The sequence below is a fragment of the Melopsittacus undulatus genome, chromosome 7 (genome assembly GCF_012275295.1).
Source record: "Melopsittacus undulatus isolate bMelUnd1 chromosome 7, bMelUnd1.mat.Z, whole genome shotgun sequence".
NCBI lineage: Eukaryota > Metazoa > Chordata > Aves > Psittaciformes > Psittaculidae > Melopsittacus > Melopsittacus undulatus.
Genome location: NC_047533.1, coordinates 14831798 through 14850538, shown reverse-complemented (window position 1 = coordinate 14850538; position 18741 = coordinate 14831798). Strand labels below are relative to the sequence as shown.

At 36.0% G+C, this 18741-nt stretch overlaps 1 protein-coding gene across 2 annotated transcripts in view; it reads left to right on the top strand.

Annotated features, from left to right (window-relative positions):
• RAB28 (RAB28, member RAS oncogene family) overlaps positions 1–18741 on the top strand; it is a 62248-nt gene that overhangs the window by 9629 nt on the left and 33878 nt on the right. For both annotated transcript variants that reach the window (XM_005148485.3, XM_031048455.2), the window contains exons 3-4: positions 3244–3332; positions 10476–10605. In XM_005148485.3, coding sequence (XP_005148542.1) covers positions 3244–3332; positions 10476–10605 — 219 coding nt within the window. The remainder of the gene's footprint in view (positions 1–3243; positions 3333–10475; positions 10606–18741) is intronic.

Below are 18741 nucleotides of genomic sequence, written 5' to 3'. Positions count from 1 at the left end.
TGGAAATAAGTATTTTATGTGGTAAAACAATATGGTTTAATAAAAATAGGAGAAAAATTAATTTTGAACAAAGCGACTTTCAGTGTTCAGCTGTTGACAAATTCTCTTCATGCAGTTTGTTAAAAATATTTTTTTTTCAAATGCAAATCAACTTCAGTATATTTATTGATACAGTGTCTTGTGTAGTCTGGATGCAACCACGGTGTAGGTTTTACTGCTTATATAGTGTATCTGTTAGTCAGAGGGTCTGCTGGTAGAGATTCGTAAGAGCCTTAGTCGAATACATTTAGGAGGGCTGTGGGGTGCAGTCCAGTAAACAGGATTCTTCTGTTAAAAGGTTTTTTTTTTTCTAAGTCAGTGCAAAAGGTGGGCAGACTTGTGTTTTTAGTTTCAACTTGCCTGTGAATCACTTCAAGTAAGATTAACCAATGCCCCAGGTATACTTCTGCAGAATCACTACTGAGTCAGCCCAGTGGCTTCATTTCATACCAGAAGGAATCTAGATACTTGCACGATGTTGCCGCAGTTAATTTCATTTCTTACTCGTGTGTATTTTCTACAAAGTAAAGAAGTACTAATGTTTTATTGTTCCATGTCAGCATATTGTGTATTATTTTTATGAGATTGTTTAGTTCTTTTTATTGGTATGTTAAAGTTGTTTCTTAAGAACTGTCTTATTATGCAGGATTTCTTTTTGTTGTAATTTTCCAGCTTGTATGTTCCTCCTAAATCTATGGAAAACCAGAAGATTTCAAACTCATTGCAAAAAAACCTCATGTACTACTGTCATAGTTATTAATTAAATATTTGTTAGGCACTTTGTCTGGAGTTTTTCCTTCTGTCAGAATAATCCTAATATTATTTTTTCACTCATAAAATCAATTTCTGAAAACAAAGTAAGTATTATGGCACCTAACTGAAAAAAAAAATAAAAAAAGAAATAAAAAGGAACTGAAGGATTTTTTGCTGGAGATCATCAGCCTGAATTTCAGTAGTTAGTGAGGTCTTAATGAAGAATCACTTCACCTTTGAACATTCAAATCTTTTTTTTTTTTTTTCCGGTTTCTTGAAGATCACCTTAAATGAACATTCAATTCTTTTTTTCTTTCCAGTTTTTTTTTTTTTCTGTTGCAGTGAAGGAAAGTAACTAGTTCATAACAGTAGATTTTTAAGTTGAACAGTTACTGTTAGACCATTTAATTTAACTTCCTATGTTAAATTTTCTCAGATAATGCCATACAATTACTCAGGTACTAAGCCCATATGCTGTGCATGATTACTACTTTTAGGAAGAAAAATGAAGTTAGAAACTTTTTAAAGCATTTGAACACAAAATTAGGCATTTGGAAATTGAGTTTGAGAGTGATAATATTTATAGAGCTTTTTTTCCCTAATAGCTGATATGAATGACATGGTAAATTTACAGAAGAATACAAACAACCAAGTTAGGGGTAGAACACTGCAGCATGTTGAGCCTTTGAGCATGTTTAGTTTGTTTACCCATTGAGGATGTATAATAATTTCTGACTGCAGATTGGCCAGCTTATCCATGCCAGATGCTATATGGAAGACTTTCCTATGTTGTTTGCAGTCACCTTATGTTCTAAGCTTTAAAAATAATTAATAAATAGTATATGCACTGTCAAAAGAAATAAGCTTTTTACTCTATGAAAGGTTGCCTTTATTGAACTGGAATATTATGATGTATTTATTGCACTACAAATCAAATTCTTTATCTTACTGTTAGATAAAACCCAGTGTACCTTAAAAATACTGAGTAGGTTGTCCCACATTCATCTCTATATATCTGAGAGCAAAGCATCAGTTTAGGAAATCTGCACTTTTAATCAGATTAAAGCTAGATGCTTCATAAAAATACAATGTGGTATATTTAATACCATGAATAGCATATATTCAGCTATGTGGTTCTAATTTGCTGTTTATATTCACTGAGTGCTGGGATATATTTCTATGGAGCACACTTCCTTACATAACTAATACGAGTGTGTTAGTTATAAACTGATTGTGGAATAGATCATACTGTGTAAAATAAAGTTGTTAACAGGATAATTGAATTAAGAGTGTACCTTTCTTGGTAGCCAAAAATGATGTGTTCTTTTTTGCTCGACAGTCAATTGTGATGTAGAATTTGTTACTTTTTAAAAAAATTTAGGAGTAAAATCAATAGGGAGTTATGATTATTTGTGAGTATATAGAATTGTTGTTAAAGTCAAGTGAATTTTATGTAGGTTAGAAAAATTCTCATCAGACCTCACTGTATTAAAGTTTGGTGCTTCCAGGTAATAGTACAGTTTTGAAAAGTTTTCACCATGCAAAATGTGCCAGATTATGCTTTACTGTGTTTGTGTGCATGTGTGTGTTTAGTCTGTGTTTGAGTTATTAGCTTGCGGAATATGTGTGCCAGTATTAAATATTCTGTATTTTCACTGATCTTTTGTTTCTTTGTTTTTGAAAGCCTGTTAACACTTTCAGTATAGCCTTAAAACTGTTTAGAATAGAAAGGAAGATTTATTCTTGGTGTAGATTCTTCAAAGATGAAATTGGACATGTAAATTCCAATGTAATTAATGTAATTCCAGGTAAATCATGTCCAATTTAGTTGCCTGCTTTGGGGTAGTAGGTGGAGGAAATAATCATAGTTTTCTATCCTTAAGTTAGATGTGTGTCAGTATTTCCATTTTTCAATCTGTCATCTATGTAATTCTTTAACTGTATGTTACAAAGAGCATCCCTACCAAGTGCAGCTGCTGTGAAGACTTTCCCTGCTTCTACGTTTGTAAACTTGGAAGGGGGGAGGGAAGACCCACAACCTATGAAATAATATGGTGAAATTGGCATTAATTATATATTACCTTTCAATTCCAAGTACTGTGCTTTAGAACTCTCTCTGTAAAGTTATACAGTTTTCTTCAGCAAAGTATGCTATATTATTTATAGCCGGAATATTATACTATGCAATTCCACTTATTTTTCTGTTAATATTAAATATGTTACTGTCTAGCTCTAGTTTTACTGCATCTTAACTTAGCTGGACACAAGGGAGTTTTTTCAAATGATACGTTCATTTTTGTTTTGAAATTTATTTAGTTACTATTTATTGTATACTTGTAAAAGTTATTGCTGTTGATATACTAGAGCTGTATTACCTGCTGTGATATCTTTAATTTTATTTGTATTTAAATTTTCCAGGTTATTCAGTATCTGTATCATTTTCCTTTTCAGGAAATTTGAATGTTACTCTTCAAGTGTGGGATGTAGGGGGACAAACGATAGGAGGCAAAATGCTGGACAAATATATTTATGGAGCTCAGGTACAGTATAAATCATGATAATAGTATCTATAGTAGTGATAAAAAATTCCCTGAAACTTTCTTCTTAAAATTATACATATCTTATAACTTATTATTTTGTAAATCTCAAAAATGTTGAATCACTGCTTAACCTATACTTAATTGATATTAAATGTGCACATCTAAGTTTGGTATGCAGTTAATTTGTTAGAGCTGAATTAAAAAGCAAAGTACAAATACACATTTGTAGATCTGAATAACTCTTAAGAGCAGATGTATGCATGTTTCCATGCTTTGTGTCTTGAGTTAAGAAAAGCAATCATAGTAAATAAAAGGCTATTTGGATATCCACATGGTAGATATAGAGTGGCTGCTTTTAGAACAGATGCCTCCTGCGGGGTAAAGTAGAAGGAGGAAATTAAGGGCAATCCTACACCATTAAACTCATACGTGCAACTAGGGTTATAAGAGGGCAAACAAAAGGAGGCAACCACGTAGTTAAATATTTTTGCAGAACTCCTATCCAATGAAAATTAATTTTATCTTGAGGTTAACTAAGCAACTTAAAGTGAATGGTAGGATTAAGTAAGAGCTAAATATTATAGAAGTATCTAGAGTTCTGAGACGATTTTGGAGGATGTAATATATTTCAAAGTACTTGATATGAGCGATCCCAAAATATGCTCTGTTCTTTAATTTGGAGTTTGTAATGGGAACAATAGACATGTTTTATTATTTAATGTTAAATTTATCTGAAAAGAAAATGAATGAACATGTTTTTTCTCCAGTACTTTAGGCGATAGGAATATGGAATCCTGAAACTTTTACTGGGCAGAAACTTTGTACTAACAAGTACAGCACAGTAATGGCTAATTAAGGAGATCAGGATTTATTAGTTAGTGGGATAAAGACAAACTTGTCAATTTAACATTCTTTCACTTTAAAAAAATGTCTGAATGATTCTGTTGCATCTGTTTTATAGTGTTTTTTTATTTTTAATAAAAACCATTTTGCTGCCCTGTTAAAGATCTACCAAGCCACTGAAGAAAGTGGCTTCCATGACAGAGAATTTGATTGATCACAAATTGTTGCCATATGCTCAAAGTAAACTCAATGAAGGAAATAAAAGGCTATTAACTTCTTCTGTATTGAATTTGGTGATAAACTTAGGGGTTTCTTATCAGCCATAGCAGGTCAAAAAGTTAACACCAGTGCCCCAAAGTAGTGAAAAAGTGGATATCATTAAGCCTGAAGTTACAAAAGTTTGATTTTTCAGTCATTCTGAGCACATTAACAGAAAACCCCTGCATCAAATCTGTTCTTCTTTAATCCTTCCCCAACCCTCATTGTAACCCTATTTTTTTATTTTTTTTTGTAATGAACTGATACCTGCTTTCTCTCCCATTGGTGTCAGGTATTGCCATTGTTTGTAATAGGCTTCTTGCCATCAAAGCTGACTTGTAATGCACTTTTCTGTTAGCTTTGTAACAGCATCATGTTAAAGACACATGAAACTATTTTCATCAATTCATGAAACACCATGAATAATTTGGAAAGGCACTGTGTGCAGCGTACTTCTAGGCAGAAGCTTATTTCATGTTGAAATCTATAGCTTTTTAGAAGAAAAAGGAGTATTTAGAAAGAAAATCATTATAAGTATGTACAAAAATTCCTGTAAGTGGAGAGCAAAACAGCAAGAGAGTAACTGGGAAGAGCTAGCATGTACTTAGGAATTTTTAAGTGTTGCCCGACCAACCTGAATGCCTTCTGTGGTTGGATGCTTGGCTCTGTGGAGAGGAGAGCAGTCAATGTCCTTTACCTTGACTTCAGCAAGGCCTTTGATATAATCTCCCATAATATTATTACAGACAACATGTAAAGATATAGACTTGATAGACGGACAATAAGGTGACTGAAAAACTGAAGGGACAGCTGGACTTAAAGGGGGATGGTCCACTGCTCAGTGGCCTACTGGTGTGTGGTTGTAAGGCGTATTCCTTAGGGCTTTGTACTGAAGTCATGTCTTATTAATTCTTTGAACAGTGGAACAAATTATCGTTTGCAAATGGCACCAAGTTGGGATGAATGGTCCTGTGCTGGAAGGCAGCTGCTGTTGAGAGAGACTATTGCTGTCTTGGAGCAGTCTTTTCCCTACCTGTTTTTGATCTGGTGTTGCTGCGTCCTGTTTTGGTAGCTGAATTTCCTGCTGGGAACTCTGCAAATTGTGGGTGGGGGGGAGGGGGAAAGAGCTCTCTGATCTTTATGAATAAAAAGTGCTAATAAACAGCTTTCTGTCGGTGATTAAAACTGACACATTTATCTCAGATTTAAGAGAGGCTAAGAGTAATTGTATAGTCAGTTACCACAGCTGAACTGATAGACAGTAGCTCAATTACAGCTACTTAATCATGTGCATTTGAAGTGACCATGTCCTCTGTATCAACAAAGACAACTGTGGTTAAGTAGACTGTAAGCTGTTTTCACTTGTAAAATTAGCATTTCTGCAGATGTGCAAGATATCATAATAAAGTTACTCTTTGCTAAAATGAATAATCTGTGACTAGAAAAATATTTTAGAAATTTGGTTTGACATATTTCATAAATATTAATGAAAATTTTAAAGCTAATGTCGTTCCTTCATACTAAAGTCAGTCACAGGATGAGGGCAGCTGAGGATAAACCTGAAGAAGAAAACATACAGGTTTAATTAGTATTTTCTGTAGCTTTCTTTTATTGTGACAGATCTTGACATAAACTTGACACCTTTTAAATGTTGATTGTTTAGTGTGAATATATTGCCTGGTTACAACACTTCCATAATAGCAGTTCTGCTGTATAATAGTACCATTGCTGTTTGCATGGTAAATGTTTCAGAGCCGCTCCCATCTCTTACCTGTAATTGCTGCCCCTACCCACATATCTCATTTAAAGTATCTTTAAGAGCTGGCCTATGGTACCTCATAAATTGGTGTGTTAATAGAATAAGAGTACTGCAGACCCTACCTTCTCCAGAGACCAGCAAATCATTTCTGCAATATTCTCACTTTCCAGTGACCTATTTTTGAAAATACTCTATAATTCCAAAACAAAAAGCACTCACATATGCACTAATATAGGCAAAATGTCTCTCTTACTAGAGTGCAATTATGCAAGCAGGGACTATTTACCATGTTGCTGGAGACTAGAGAATTAACGTGCTGTTTTTGGCATGTTGTCCACCATGTGTTTCAAACCTTTTTCGTGGCAGGGAAATTGACTACTTCTGTGTAAAAAGGCCAGTGTTAGTTTTTTACCTTAGCTGCTCACACATAAGAAGGAAACAACAGCTTTTATACTATTTACTTGTTCTATACTCCATATACTGTGGAAAATACGTGGGTTTTTTTTTGTGATGGTGTTCCTATGTTAAATAAAAAAGGTGAAATAAATTTTAGCTATGAGTTATGACTAGTCCTTCATTAGTTACATATATCATACTAAGTTACTTGTAGAGTGCTGTTGTGGCAAAAATCAAACAAGAAGTATTCCTTATGACCTGGATGCCATGCTGCCTTTTATTGCATCTCTGAGATGTCATGAGATGTCATGCCTGCCAGCTTTGTTTCTTAAGTATAGCAAATATTAACAAGATTAAGAAAGAGAGAGGTTAAGAAAAGAACATGCTTTGAAGGAAATGCTTTAGATCATGGAGAAGGGTGCCAAAAGGAAGTTAGGTGAGCTCTAATTGCAGACTATGTTCAATTATTTCTTTCATGGTAAATCCACTGTGAATGCCCTTTCTTCCAAATGTGTAGGTAGGCTGCAGTTGTCTAGAGTATGAGTGGCATTTGGTGAAGAATTAGTTAGAAACAGAGCTGGCCAATCTTAAATGCTCAGATTCTAGCTTTGTCTTATATCTGATTCTGATATAGCTCTTCAGTGGTGAAGATGGTAGATAGAAGATAGACAGTCTGCTCAGTTTTTCTGCAAGCTGCTGAGAGAACTTGACCACTGTTGAAAGAAGCATGCCATGTGCACTTTGTTATTTACAACATTCAACCTTATGTCTTTTTTAAACTTTTAAAATACCTGTCCATCAGCTTGAGTTTATTCTTTTCCAATGAGCATTTTAACAACATGAGTATGCCCTTTCTAGAGCAAGTCTTATGTTATGGAATATGAGCATATATACATGTCCAGGCACTTGAGTAGTTATAAAAACAGTTAAGAAAAGTTAACTGAGATACAAGACAGCCAGGAATAAATTGTACAGAAGTTGGAAGAGGGAACTGGGCGTTTAATATTGGATTTGATTGGTAAAGGAGAAAAGATAGCAAGGAAAAAGATGTATGTGAGTTCTTAATTTCTTTGAAAGAACTGGTGAAAGCTGTTCTACAGAAATTAATAGCGGCCATATAAGTATAACAAACAAGAACTATTTTTTTCCAACAGTTGATGGCATTGAAGGAAAAAACAGATTTGTATTGCTATCATAGAGAAGTAGGAATTGAAAGTATCTAGGTAGGATCTGTTACTCTCTTCTGAAGCTATACATGTTTCATGTTTATTTCATTTTTGTCAACCTTTAAAAATCCTCCAGTGTTGATTACTGTCTCTGAAGGTGGTATATTTCAGAGCTTCACTATTCTTATTGTCTACATGGTTTTTTTCCCCCCCCCCTTATATGTACCCTTGCTGTAATCTTCTTGCTGCAGTTAAACTTCTTGCTGCATGCCATATTGATCATAGAATTGTAAGAAAGTTCAAGGTGGAAGGGATCTCCTACCTACATCTAGCAAATCTGCTCAGTGTATGGTCAGCTGTGGGATGGAGCTAGGTTGCTCAAGGCTTTAGCCGCTTGTTCCTTCTTGAAAACCCCTGAGTCTGGAGATGAAGCAACCTCTTTGGGCAAAGTACTTGACTGCGTGAATCTCCTCCTGGTGAAAAAGCTCTTCCCTATATCTATTTTGAATTTTCCTTGTTTCAGTTTATGCCTGTTGTTTCATCCTCCTGACATGCACTTCTATGAAGAGCCTTGCTCCATCTCCTTTATAGTTTCCTCATGTGTATGGAAAGGCTACTTTTGGGTTCTCCCAAGGCCACCTCCTCTTCATGCTGAAAAATTCTGGTTCCCTCAGCTTTTCCTCATAGGATAAGTGTCCAGTCTTACAATTTTGGTGGCCCTTTGCTGAACTTACTCCACTTCATTGATGTTATGAGGGGCCCCTAAGACTGGATGTATTACTTCAGATATGATCTAACAAGTGCTGAGTAGAATGGAAGAGATCCCTTGATCTAGTGACTGTGCTCATGCTAATACAGCCTAGGGTCGTGTTGGCCATCCTTGCTGCCAGGGAACATTGTTGGCTAATACTTGGCTTGCTGTCTACCAAGACCTGCAGGTTATTTTCAGTTGCTTCCTAGCTAGTCAGTCCCCCCAGCTTATATCGTTTATTCATCCCCAGATGCAGGGCTTTGCATTTGTCCTGGTTGAACGTTGAAAGGTTCCTGTTTGTCCATTCCTTAAGCGTGTCCTTAAGCATTTCTTAAACCTTGGGCCTATTGGCTGGTTTTCCCAAATTAGTGTCATCTGCAGACTATATATAAGAGCATATAAAAAGATAATGGTTATCTTCTCTTGAAACTTTTACCAGTATCATTGTACCTGCCATCAATGTTGCATTAAAATACAAAGTTTTATTCAAACTTATGATGTCAGTCATGGTTTCTAAACCTCCACTATTACTGATCTCTTCTAGTCTACCATTTTCCTGACATTTAGCATCCAAAGCTGGATGCATTATTTTACATGGAATGTTTCATGCCACTGTGATATTTGCCTTTTTGCTATAAAATAAGCTTGACATATTCAACTGTGATCTACTATAACTCCTTGATCCTGTTGTATGGAACCTGCTACAAAGCCAGATGTTTCCTATTGTGCAGGTGATTATTGCTTCCTTTGAACTTGTCATGGGACTTACTGAATTGCATCCTGTTATTTTTAGCTTGTTTCTCATCACATAATCTAAACTCTCTTCAAATAATCTTGTGGTCTCTACCAGTTTGTTGTCATCTGTGAAATTAATTTAAAAAGTGTGCATCCTATTTTGTGGTCTAAGACGCTGTTCATGAAACTGAGAAGTAAAGCTTGTCCCAGACAAATGCCTGAAAATGCTTGACTTGAAAAAATCTCTGCTGTTGACAGTGGCTCATTGAAGCAGCTAATTTTTTATGTGTTACATTGGGGTCTTTTTTTGGAATATTTGTACAGTTTTTATGTGAGGGAACGTGTGCAGTTGCAGGGATTTTTTTTTTTTTCCCCAGATGGGAACTCCATGAGGACAAGTACAAAAGAAGCCAATTCTGATTTTATTCCTCATCAAGGTAGATACTTTATTGGAATGAGGTCGAAAGCAGGGGCAGAAGCCTCAGTAGCTGAGAGTGATTTCTGAGAACTAATATTACAATTATGGAGGGAGTAGTTGGGTGTTTGGGCTGTCAATAGGCATTATAATATTGGACATTAGCTCTGAGGATGTAATATCTGCTGTGAATATTTGTTAAGTGTAGCCTGGCACAAGACTTCTGAAATACATGGGATTGCCTTCTGACCACATCTTTAGTTTCTTCTTTGAAAGTCTGAAGTTTGGCAGTGTTTCTTGCTTGTCTCCTACAACAGTGAATGAAGGTATCTGGCCTTTCTCCTCAAAGGAGAGTAGAGAAACAAGTTGGGCAATGTGCACAAGTGTACAATTGAACTGCCTTTTTTCCTTTTAAAAAGAGAACAGTGAAACTACAAATAACATCAGCTAAAATAAAAGTGCTTCTCCAGTGTGGTTTTTACCTTACTAGTAGTGTGAAGTGCTTTTGGGGTTTTCATAAAGCATATGCAGTTTGGAATATTTCTAAGATAATTGTGCTCTTTATTGAATTGTCTTTTTTTTTTTTTACTACCCTTTTAGTTCTGTTAGCATCTGAATTCGGAACACATGAAATGCTGGAGAAATACTGTAATAATGTGTTTATTACAGAGATTTATAATTTAATTATTCCTGAAAAGACACAATGCCATTATTTGTTAATGCTCTTTTTTATGATAATAGTAATTTAGACAGATGCAAATTTTACCATGGTAAAATTTTTTTATGTCAAGTAATATTTTTTATGTATCTTGTTGTTCAGGCTGTTCTCTTGGTTTATGATATTACCAATGGCCAGAGTTTTGAAAATTTAGAAGACTGGTATAATGCAGTAAAAAAAGTGAATGAAGATTCAGAAACACAGCCACTTGTGGCCTTGGTTGGAAATAAAAGTAAGTTATTAATATTTAAATATTAATTTAAATGTTCCTGATGTTGCTTTCTGTTGAAGAAATAGGACAGGGCATATATCTTAGTAAAATGAAACTAAATGCCATCTTGTGTGATGTTGCTGTATACAGATGACATATTTGGGTGTACCTCAGGATTCTGGTTCTGGGCAGTGTGGTTGAGAGACTTGCTGCATCGTGCTTTACCTAGCCTGCAGCCTCTCTCTTCGTGTTTTCTTTTCTTGGAGAGCAGCACACAGGAGTAGAGATCTCTCTCACCCATGTTTGAATTGGGTAAGACCTCAGGATATAGCCGTGGCATGCATCTGGAATGGAGAACTGGGAAGCATTCCTGGGTGTGATATTGGATGGTTCTGTATGTCAAGAGAGTGCTAAATTAAGTGCTGGTATATATATGATTTAAAATAATTACATATATAGTTATAACTATATATAAAAAGATATATAATACATATAAAAATAATATACTATTATCTAAAATAACTAAAATGTTATGCACTAGGCATAATATTCCAGTTGCTTGTTAGGCTTTTGTTTTTGTATGCTATCTGTAGTTTTACACATGAGGTTACTTATTTCCTGTTGTTCTGGGATTTTTTTAGTCTGTCCTCTTTTGATCATGTAAGTATAATACAATGGATTTCTTCTGACCACCAAAATGTGCTACTTTAAATAATCACCTAGGTAATTGCCTAATTAGATGCTTTCCAGATTCCTCTGTTTCCAGCTAAGAAATTTTATATTAACATCCTTATTAGCATATCTCTGGACTTGATCCTGTTTCTCTTACCTTTTTTCTTTTTTTAATTGAAGACGCTAAAAGGAAAATAAAGCAATTTTAGAAGCAAAGTGGTGGAAGCAGATACAGATTTTAATGTTGTTAACAATGTAAATGTATTTATTTGAACAACAAAAATCGAATTTTATTTATTTTTACTTTCCAAGTAATTTGTGTCCATGTCACAATGTCCTTAACATGAACAACCCCCCCCAAAAAAGCCCCTCATCTAGCAAGTTAGTATTGTTTAAAAGCATTTGAAAACAATGTAGAAACAACACTTTGATTCAGAACTGTTAATTGTAATGTTGCTAGTGTGGTGCTGTAACATGATATTAATTATGAAAGGCTACTTATTTTCTGGAAAGAAAACAGAGAAGCTCTTAGAGTTACAATATATAAATAGCACTTCTGAAAGTATAACATAGACTGTGTTGTACTCCAGCATACCAGAGTCCATAATACAGATTCTGTTGAAATTCAGATGAAAAATATTTTTCTGTGATTTATATTTTGCCCCAAAATTGGACTTCCTAGCTGGAGTTCTGCAAATCTTACGAAATATCTACAGTAAGATACACTGTAATAAATAATGTTCTTTTGCTAGAATCACACCACAGGTAGAAAATCAGACACTGGTTTCCATTTGAAGGAGTTTCATTTCTGTAATGTACCTAGAGTATATATTCTCATATATGTGTCTGCAATTCTTTAATATCAAAGTATTTCCTTAGGAGCATCTGCTGATGGTATCTGGTTGCATAGGTGAGTTTCCAGATAAAGGATGACACTTTCATTTTATGACAATAGCAGCTGAAGGAACAGCATGCTTGCTACCTTGTTTTCCTTCATAAGCTGTGCCTAAAGAAGGAAAGCAAACTATTGGTTCCATGTGATCTTAAGGATGTTTGTTGTTGCACATGTGGAGCATGCAGGGGATGCTGTTCACAGGGGTCACTTTTTGATTTATTTCAGCAGATAAAATTAAGTTTTTAGAAGTGTATTGCTTTTCTGAATTCTATAATAGTAGAAGAAAAGCTAGGAAGGCTTCCACTCCAATACTTCAATGACCTGTGAGAAGGAACTAGTTAGACTCCTATTATTTCATAAATAGCAGACAAGATGTTTATTTAGAAGCATAGTGTTGACTTCTGCATATTATGAAAGGATAAAGCTACCAGTACTAACAAGCTCTTCAGATGGAATCACTGTGTTCAGAATAGCTCAAGTTCTTTACTCAGTAGCTGAGAAGATAGTTGAAAGAACAACAACAGGTTTAAAGCGATTTGATGAACTGATGAATTTATTTGACCCCTTCAGATACTGGAAGGCTGCTATGAGGTCTCCACACAGCCTTCTCTTCTCCAGGCTGAATTTTCTCAGACTATCTTCATACAGGAGGTGCTCCAGTCCTCTGATCATCCTTGTGGCCCTCCTCTGGACTTGTTCTAACAGTTCCATGTCCTTTTAATGTTGAGGACACCACAAGTGTGTACACAGTGTACAAGCATACACAGTGCTCCAAGTGAGGTCTCAAAAGAGCAGAGTAGAGGGGCAGGATCACCTCCTTTGACCTGCTGGTCACGCTCCTTTTGATGCAGCCCAAGATACGGTTAGCTTTCTGGGCTGTGAGCACACACTGAAGCTGGCTCATGTTCATTTCCTGATTGACCAACACCCCCAAGTCCTTCTCCTGAGGGCTGCTCTGAATCTCTTCTCTGCCCAACCTGTAGCTGTGCCTGTGATTGCTCCGACCCAGGTGTAGGACTTTGCACTTGGCATGGTTAAACTTCATGAGGTTGGCATCAGCCTATCTCACAAGCATGTCAAGGTCCCTCTGGATGACATTCCTTTCCTCCAGCGTATCAACCGAACTGCACAGCTTGGTGTCATCAGCAAACTTGCTGAGGGCACACTCAATCCCACTATCCGTGTCACCGCCAAAGATGTTGAACAAGACCGGTCCCAACACTGATCCCTGAGGGACACCGCTTGTTACTGGTCTCCAACTTGACATTGAGCCATTGACCACAACTCTTTGCGTGTGGCCTTCCAGCGAGGATAAACACTGAGTGGTCTACCTATCAAATTGATGACACTCCAATTTAGGGACAAGGATGTCATGTGGGACAGTGTCAAATGCTTTGCACAAGTCCAGGTAGATGACGTCAACTGCTCCACCCTTGTCCATAGCCCCATCATAGAAGGCCACCAAATTGGTCAGGCAGGATTTCCCCCTAGTGAAGCCATGCTGGCTGTCACCAAGCACCTTGTTGTTTTTCATGTGCCCTAGCATGCCTTCCAGGAGAATCTGCTCCAAGATTTTGCCAGGCACAGAGGTGAGACTGACTGGTCTGTAATTCCCCGGGTCATCCATTTTCCCCTTCTTGAAAATGGGGGTTATATTTCCCATTTTCCAGTCGTCAGGAACTTCACCTGACTGCCATGATTTTTCAAATATGATGGCCAGTGGCTTTGCAACTTCATTCACCAGCTCCTTCAGGACCTTCAGGTGAATTTCATCAAGTCCCGTGGACTTGCGCATGTTCAGGTTCTTAAGATGGTCTCGAATCAGATCCTCTCCTACAAGGGGCCTAGGGTCTTTATTCTCACAGTCCCTGCATCTGCCTTCCAAGACTTGGGTGGTGTGATCAGAGCCTTTGCCAGTGAAGACAGAGGCAAAGAAGTCATTCAGAACCTCAGCCTTCTCCAAATCTGGCATATCCAGTTCTGATAGCTACTGGAGAGGGCCAACGCTGTCTGTTGTCTGTGTTTTTTTTTTTGCAGTGTACCTAGAGAATCCCTTCCTATTATCTTTAACATCCCTAGCCATGTTTAATTCTAACTGGTCCTTAGCTTTCCTAACCTGGTCCCTGACTTCCCAAATAACATCCCTGTATTCTTCCCAGGTCACCTCTCCTTGCTTCCACCTTTTATAAGCCTCTGTTTTCCTTTGAATTTTCCTCAGTAGCTCCTTATCCATCCAAGATCTCTTGGCCCTCCTATTGCACTTTCTTCTATTTGGGATGCAACATTCCTGAGCATATAGCAGGTGATCCTTGAATATCAATGAACACACTTGGGCCCCCCTGCCCTCTAGGGCTAAATCCCATATATTATATTCTCATTTGTCTGTTTTCATTTACTAATACTGTCTAAGAGAAATGCATATTTCTCCATTTTGTGGTCCTCCTATGTGAAAATGGTACTTTATTTAAGGTGACTGTTTTCTTCCTGGTGCTTAGTTTTATTTTTCATTCTTCTTCTTTTGCATATGTTTTTTTCTTTTCCGTAGCCTGACCTACTCATTTGGTCAGAAAGAGTAGAAAACTGATTTGAGTCAAGATCTTACCCAGACCTGCTTCCCGCATTTACATCTGATTATCAGTTAACTCTGTCTTTACATAGATTTTTGTCTGTGTGTTTTGTAGAAAACAACAAAAGGAATTGCATCATTTAATGTAGCTTTTTTTCATATTAATAATCCTAAATTATATAATCCTAAATTTGTAATCCTAAATTAATAATCCTAAAATTATATAAATTTCATTTATAATCCTAAAATATACAGTTGACATTGAATCTTAAATTTAACTTTCCTTGTAACTAACTTTGCAGTATTTTGGTCTTATTTAATATAAAGTGTATTTGAAATGTGCTTTTTGTGTATTGTATGTTGCTAATACCACTTTATTTGCACCAGAAATAGGGAAATAAGCCTTACTGTTAAGATTAACAAATCCTTTGAGTTTCAGTGCAGGAATTTAAAAGTTTTATAGATAGGTTGCTGTGAAATACTTTGACTTATATTGAATAGTATAAATGAAATAAGAGTTATCAAGTGAATTGTGTTTTGCACACTTAGGTTCTTTGCTTAAATTTGGTATTGATGGAGTTCAGTAATCACAATAGATCTTCTAGTCATTAGTATGAATTAGAGAGATTTTACTGTGTTTTGTATAGCAGATGTGTATCTTTCCTTTTTACTTTGACTCCTTTATATATTTTCCTTTGCACTAAGCTGTAAGCAGTCTCCTCAAGTGTCATACCAACATTTTCAGTGGATATATTGTAAACAAAAATTAAACCAGGTTGCATGGGAGCTACACTCATTTCGATTTATAGCTACCAAGATGTTCTGAGGGCAGTGGTTATCTGTGGCTTATAAAGGGGGTAGGAATTATCAGGTACCAGTGTAGTGTGGATGGATGAATGATTTGTATTCTTAGAGATATTAACCAGATCCACTTCTCAATAAAGACTAATAACTCAGATTTTTAAACAGTCTTCATGACAGATGAGGGCACAAAGGAGAATGCATCAACACTAATTAAGAATGTTGACCATTTGTTCGTCTTAGTCATGATTAATTGATCTTGGAGTGCTATCTCTGAACAGGAAGTGGTATGCTGTTACATTGTGAAGTTTAAAGGTTACATTTTAGTGTACCCTTTAACTTGCCTTTACATACAACTTAAAATGTTTTTACCTATCTTATCTGAGCACAGAAAGAAACATTTTCCAGCCCAGATACCAATGAATGTGTGGCGTACTGTGTACTAATGTGAATTTGGCTGGCAGCAGCACATACCCAGTCTGCTTTAGGACATTGACTGCCTTACATACTTAGTCTCCTCAGTTTTACTCATAAAATTTCTTCATTAATACTCACTTTGAGATTTTTGATTTATTAAAATTCAGAACTATGCAATCATTCTCTTGTTCCTTCCAGCCTCCCCCAGTTTTCTCTTCCTGTTTCTTGTGGGCTTGCCCTTGTTAGGTCTTCACCTGTGATTAAGACAACTGTTGAGCAGCAAATGCAAAGACCCCCTGTTCTTTTAAGCCTTACATCTGATTAAACTCAAGTTCCTGTATGCCTGACAGCAGGTCCAGTCACCTGAGCCTCACACATGCTCCTGGGATTGGAGGGTAAACTACTTACATGTAGAGACTCCTTTAAAAAGAAAACCTTGTCCTATGCTACGGTCAATTTACCAACTCATTTGAATAAATGTAGAATGCTACCCTGTTTTAAAATATGTATAGAATGTTTGTCTTGACAAACTTGTAAGATTAATAGAAAATGGTAGTCTTATGGATTTGTTTGTTTCAATGGTTGGTTAACTTTTTTAAAGACATTTTTAAGAAGAAACTTTAACGAAAGGGAAAATCACAGGTGAAAATAATCTTTTATTCACCATAATAATACACTTCAAATCTGTTGTCTGGATATGCTCTTTATTACTTTAAAGATGGGAGCAACTTAGAAACGCACATTTTTGAATCAGAAAATTATGTTGCTTGTCTGAGAGAGAATCTGTCCTGCAAGGTTTTGATCCTAAATCATGCTTGGCTTAATAGTAATGGTGCTGAAGTGATCTATTTAATTATGTCTGTTAAATTGCCGTGTGGGTAAGTCTACTAAACTATGTTGTATGCCACACAGAAATACACAGTCGGAGCCTGAGCTGTGTCTTTCTTTAGAAAGTGGCTGAGCTCACAGAAAACTATACAGAACAAAAGAAGGAAGGTTTATTGCTATTGTGTAGTATTTACTTAGACATATTCCATTGGCTGAGAAGGGAAAGCACCTGACAGCATAGATCACAATGGTTCCGGCCCCAATCTTCATGCATTGTGCTGTGATAAATGTATCATCAGATGATTTTTTACTTGGACCCGTCTTTCAGAATCCTTCATAAAATGATCACTTGAATGGGAAGTCACAGTGAACACAGCAGCTGCTAAATCACCTGATTAAAGGAAGATTTTTAGACTTCTGGACTTTCTTCCAGTGCTGTAGCATTTCTGGAGCATGTATACAGGATGGGTTTTGATAGAGGCTGTCAAAAGCCAACTGGCCTGTGCCAGAATACTAACAACAAAAGTAGAGTAGAAAGAGGAAATATTCTGTTGTGCTTCTCAAAACATAATTAATAGTCATTATTATAATTTTCTGCCCTACCTGTCTAAAGTCTGGTTTCTGATGTTCAATGCATATAGGATTAGTTATTAGTAGTGAGTTTGTTTTTTGTTGTGTTCTGCTGCAGTATGGGACTCAGTATAGGGGTGAAACTGAATAATATATACATCTTGCACATAGAAGGTATATTACTGTTATACCACTTGTCTGAGTTTGAGATTTGTACAGCTAGACAGAGCTCTGACAGAAACAGGTGTAATTCCATGAAAATCAATGAATTTGCATTCATTTGAACCCAGACAAAGTAGATAATGTGCAGACTGCTGATATTAATGTTTTCTTGTTTGGATTGTATGGTGCTTTAAAAAGAGAGGATAGCCATTAAGAAGTCCAACTGTTAGACAGTTCTTATGTTATGCTTTTACATTTTAGTGACCATGAATTACCTGGTTTCTTCTTAATGCACTTAAGATCTTGAGGCTGCACTTCATTTTTTTTAATTTGGGCACATAATTTTTGCCTGGTAAGACAAACCACGAATTAGGACAAGTTCAGGGACCTGGTAGAATATTGTTAATGTAGCTGGAACTCAAATGCCAGTGTGACAGAAGTGCCTATAAATAGTCTATTCTCATTCACAAAGAGTTATGCTTACATTCAGAGAAAAATGTAAAGATGTCATTGAAAAATGGAAATAGAATTAAACCGTTTAAATACAAAGGTTAGAACAATATATGTATCCTATTTTTATAATAATACACAAATGAAATGCTGAGAGATCTCTTACTGTTTCCATGGATTTTGTCTGTAGTTTATTTAGCAATATAGACATACATCTAATAAAAAAGATGCTGCATAAACCATAGTCCAGGCTGAATGTGCTTCTGTTTTTGGTTTAGGTAGAAATGTTTTTTCTGGCTGCGTCCTTCATACTTAGGTCTTCTTGCAACAAATGGAAAGCCCTTAATTGTACCTAAGGGAATAGTTAATCTATGGTGGACATATGGTGGACAAAAGCTGAGTCTAGTAAATGAAAAAATTATAAACAAAAAATGTGTGAATGTCTGCACAGTCTGAGAGTCATGGGAGATACTGTAATGTTGGATTGTAGCTTATTTAAAGATAATTTGCTGTTCTTTTCTAATAGTATATTAATGGAAGTCAGTGCAGCATAAAATATGTAGTTTTAAAAACCAGTCCATTTCATGTCTGTTTTCTTGGATTGAAAAAAATACCAACTTTTAAGACAGGACAGAATATCTTCTCTTTGCAAGTTGCTCTGCTCCCACCTTTGCCATATGACATAAACAGAATTTGATTTCATTAGTGGAATGGAGTTCTCTAAATTTTTTTAAATTTGTAGCATTTGATTGGAGGCAGTTAATCAGTGTTAACCCTGAGCAGCTCTTGGACTTTA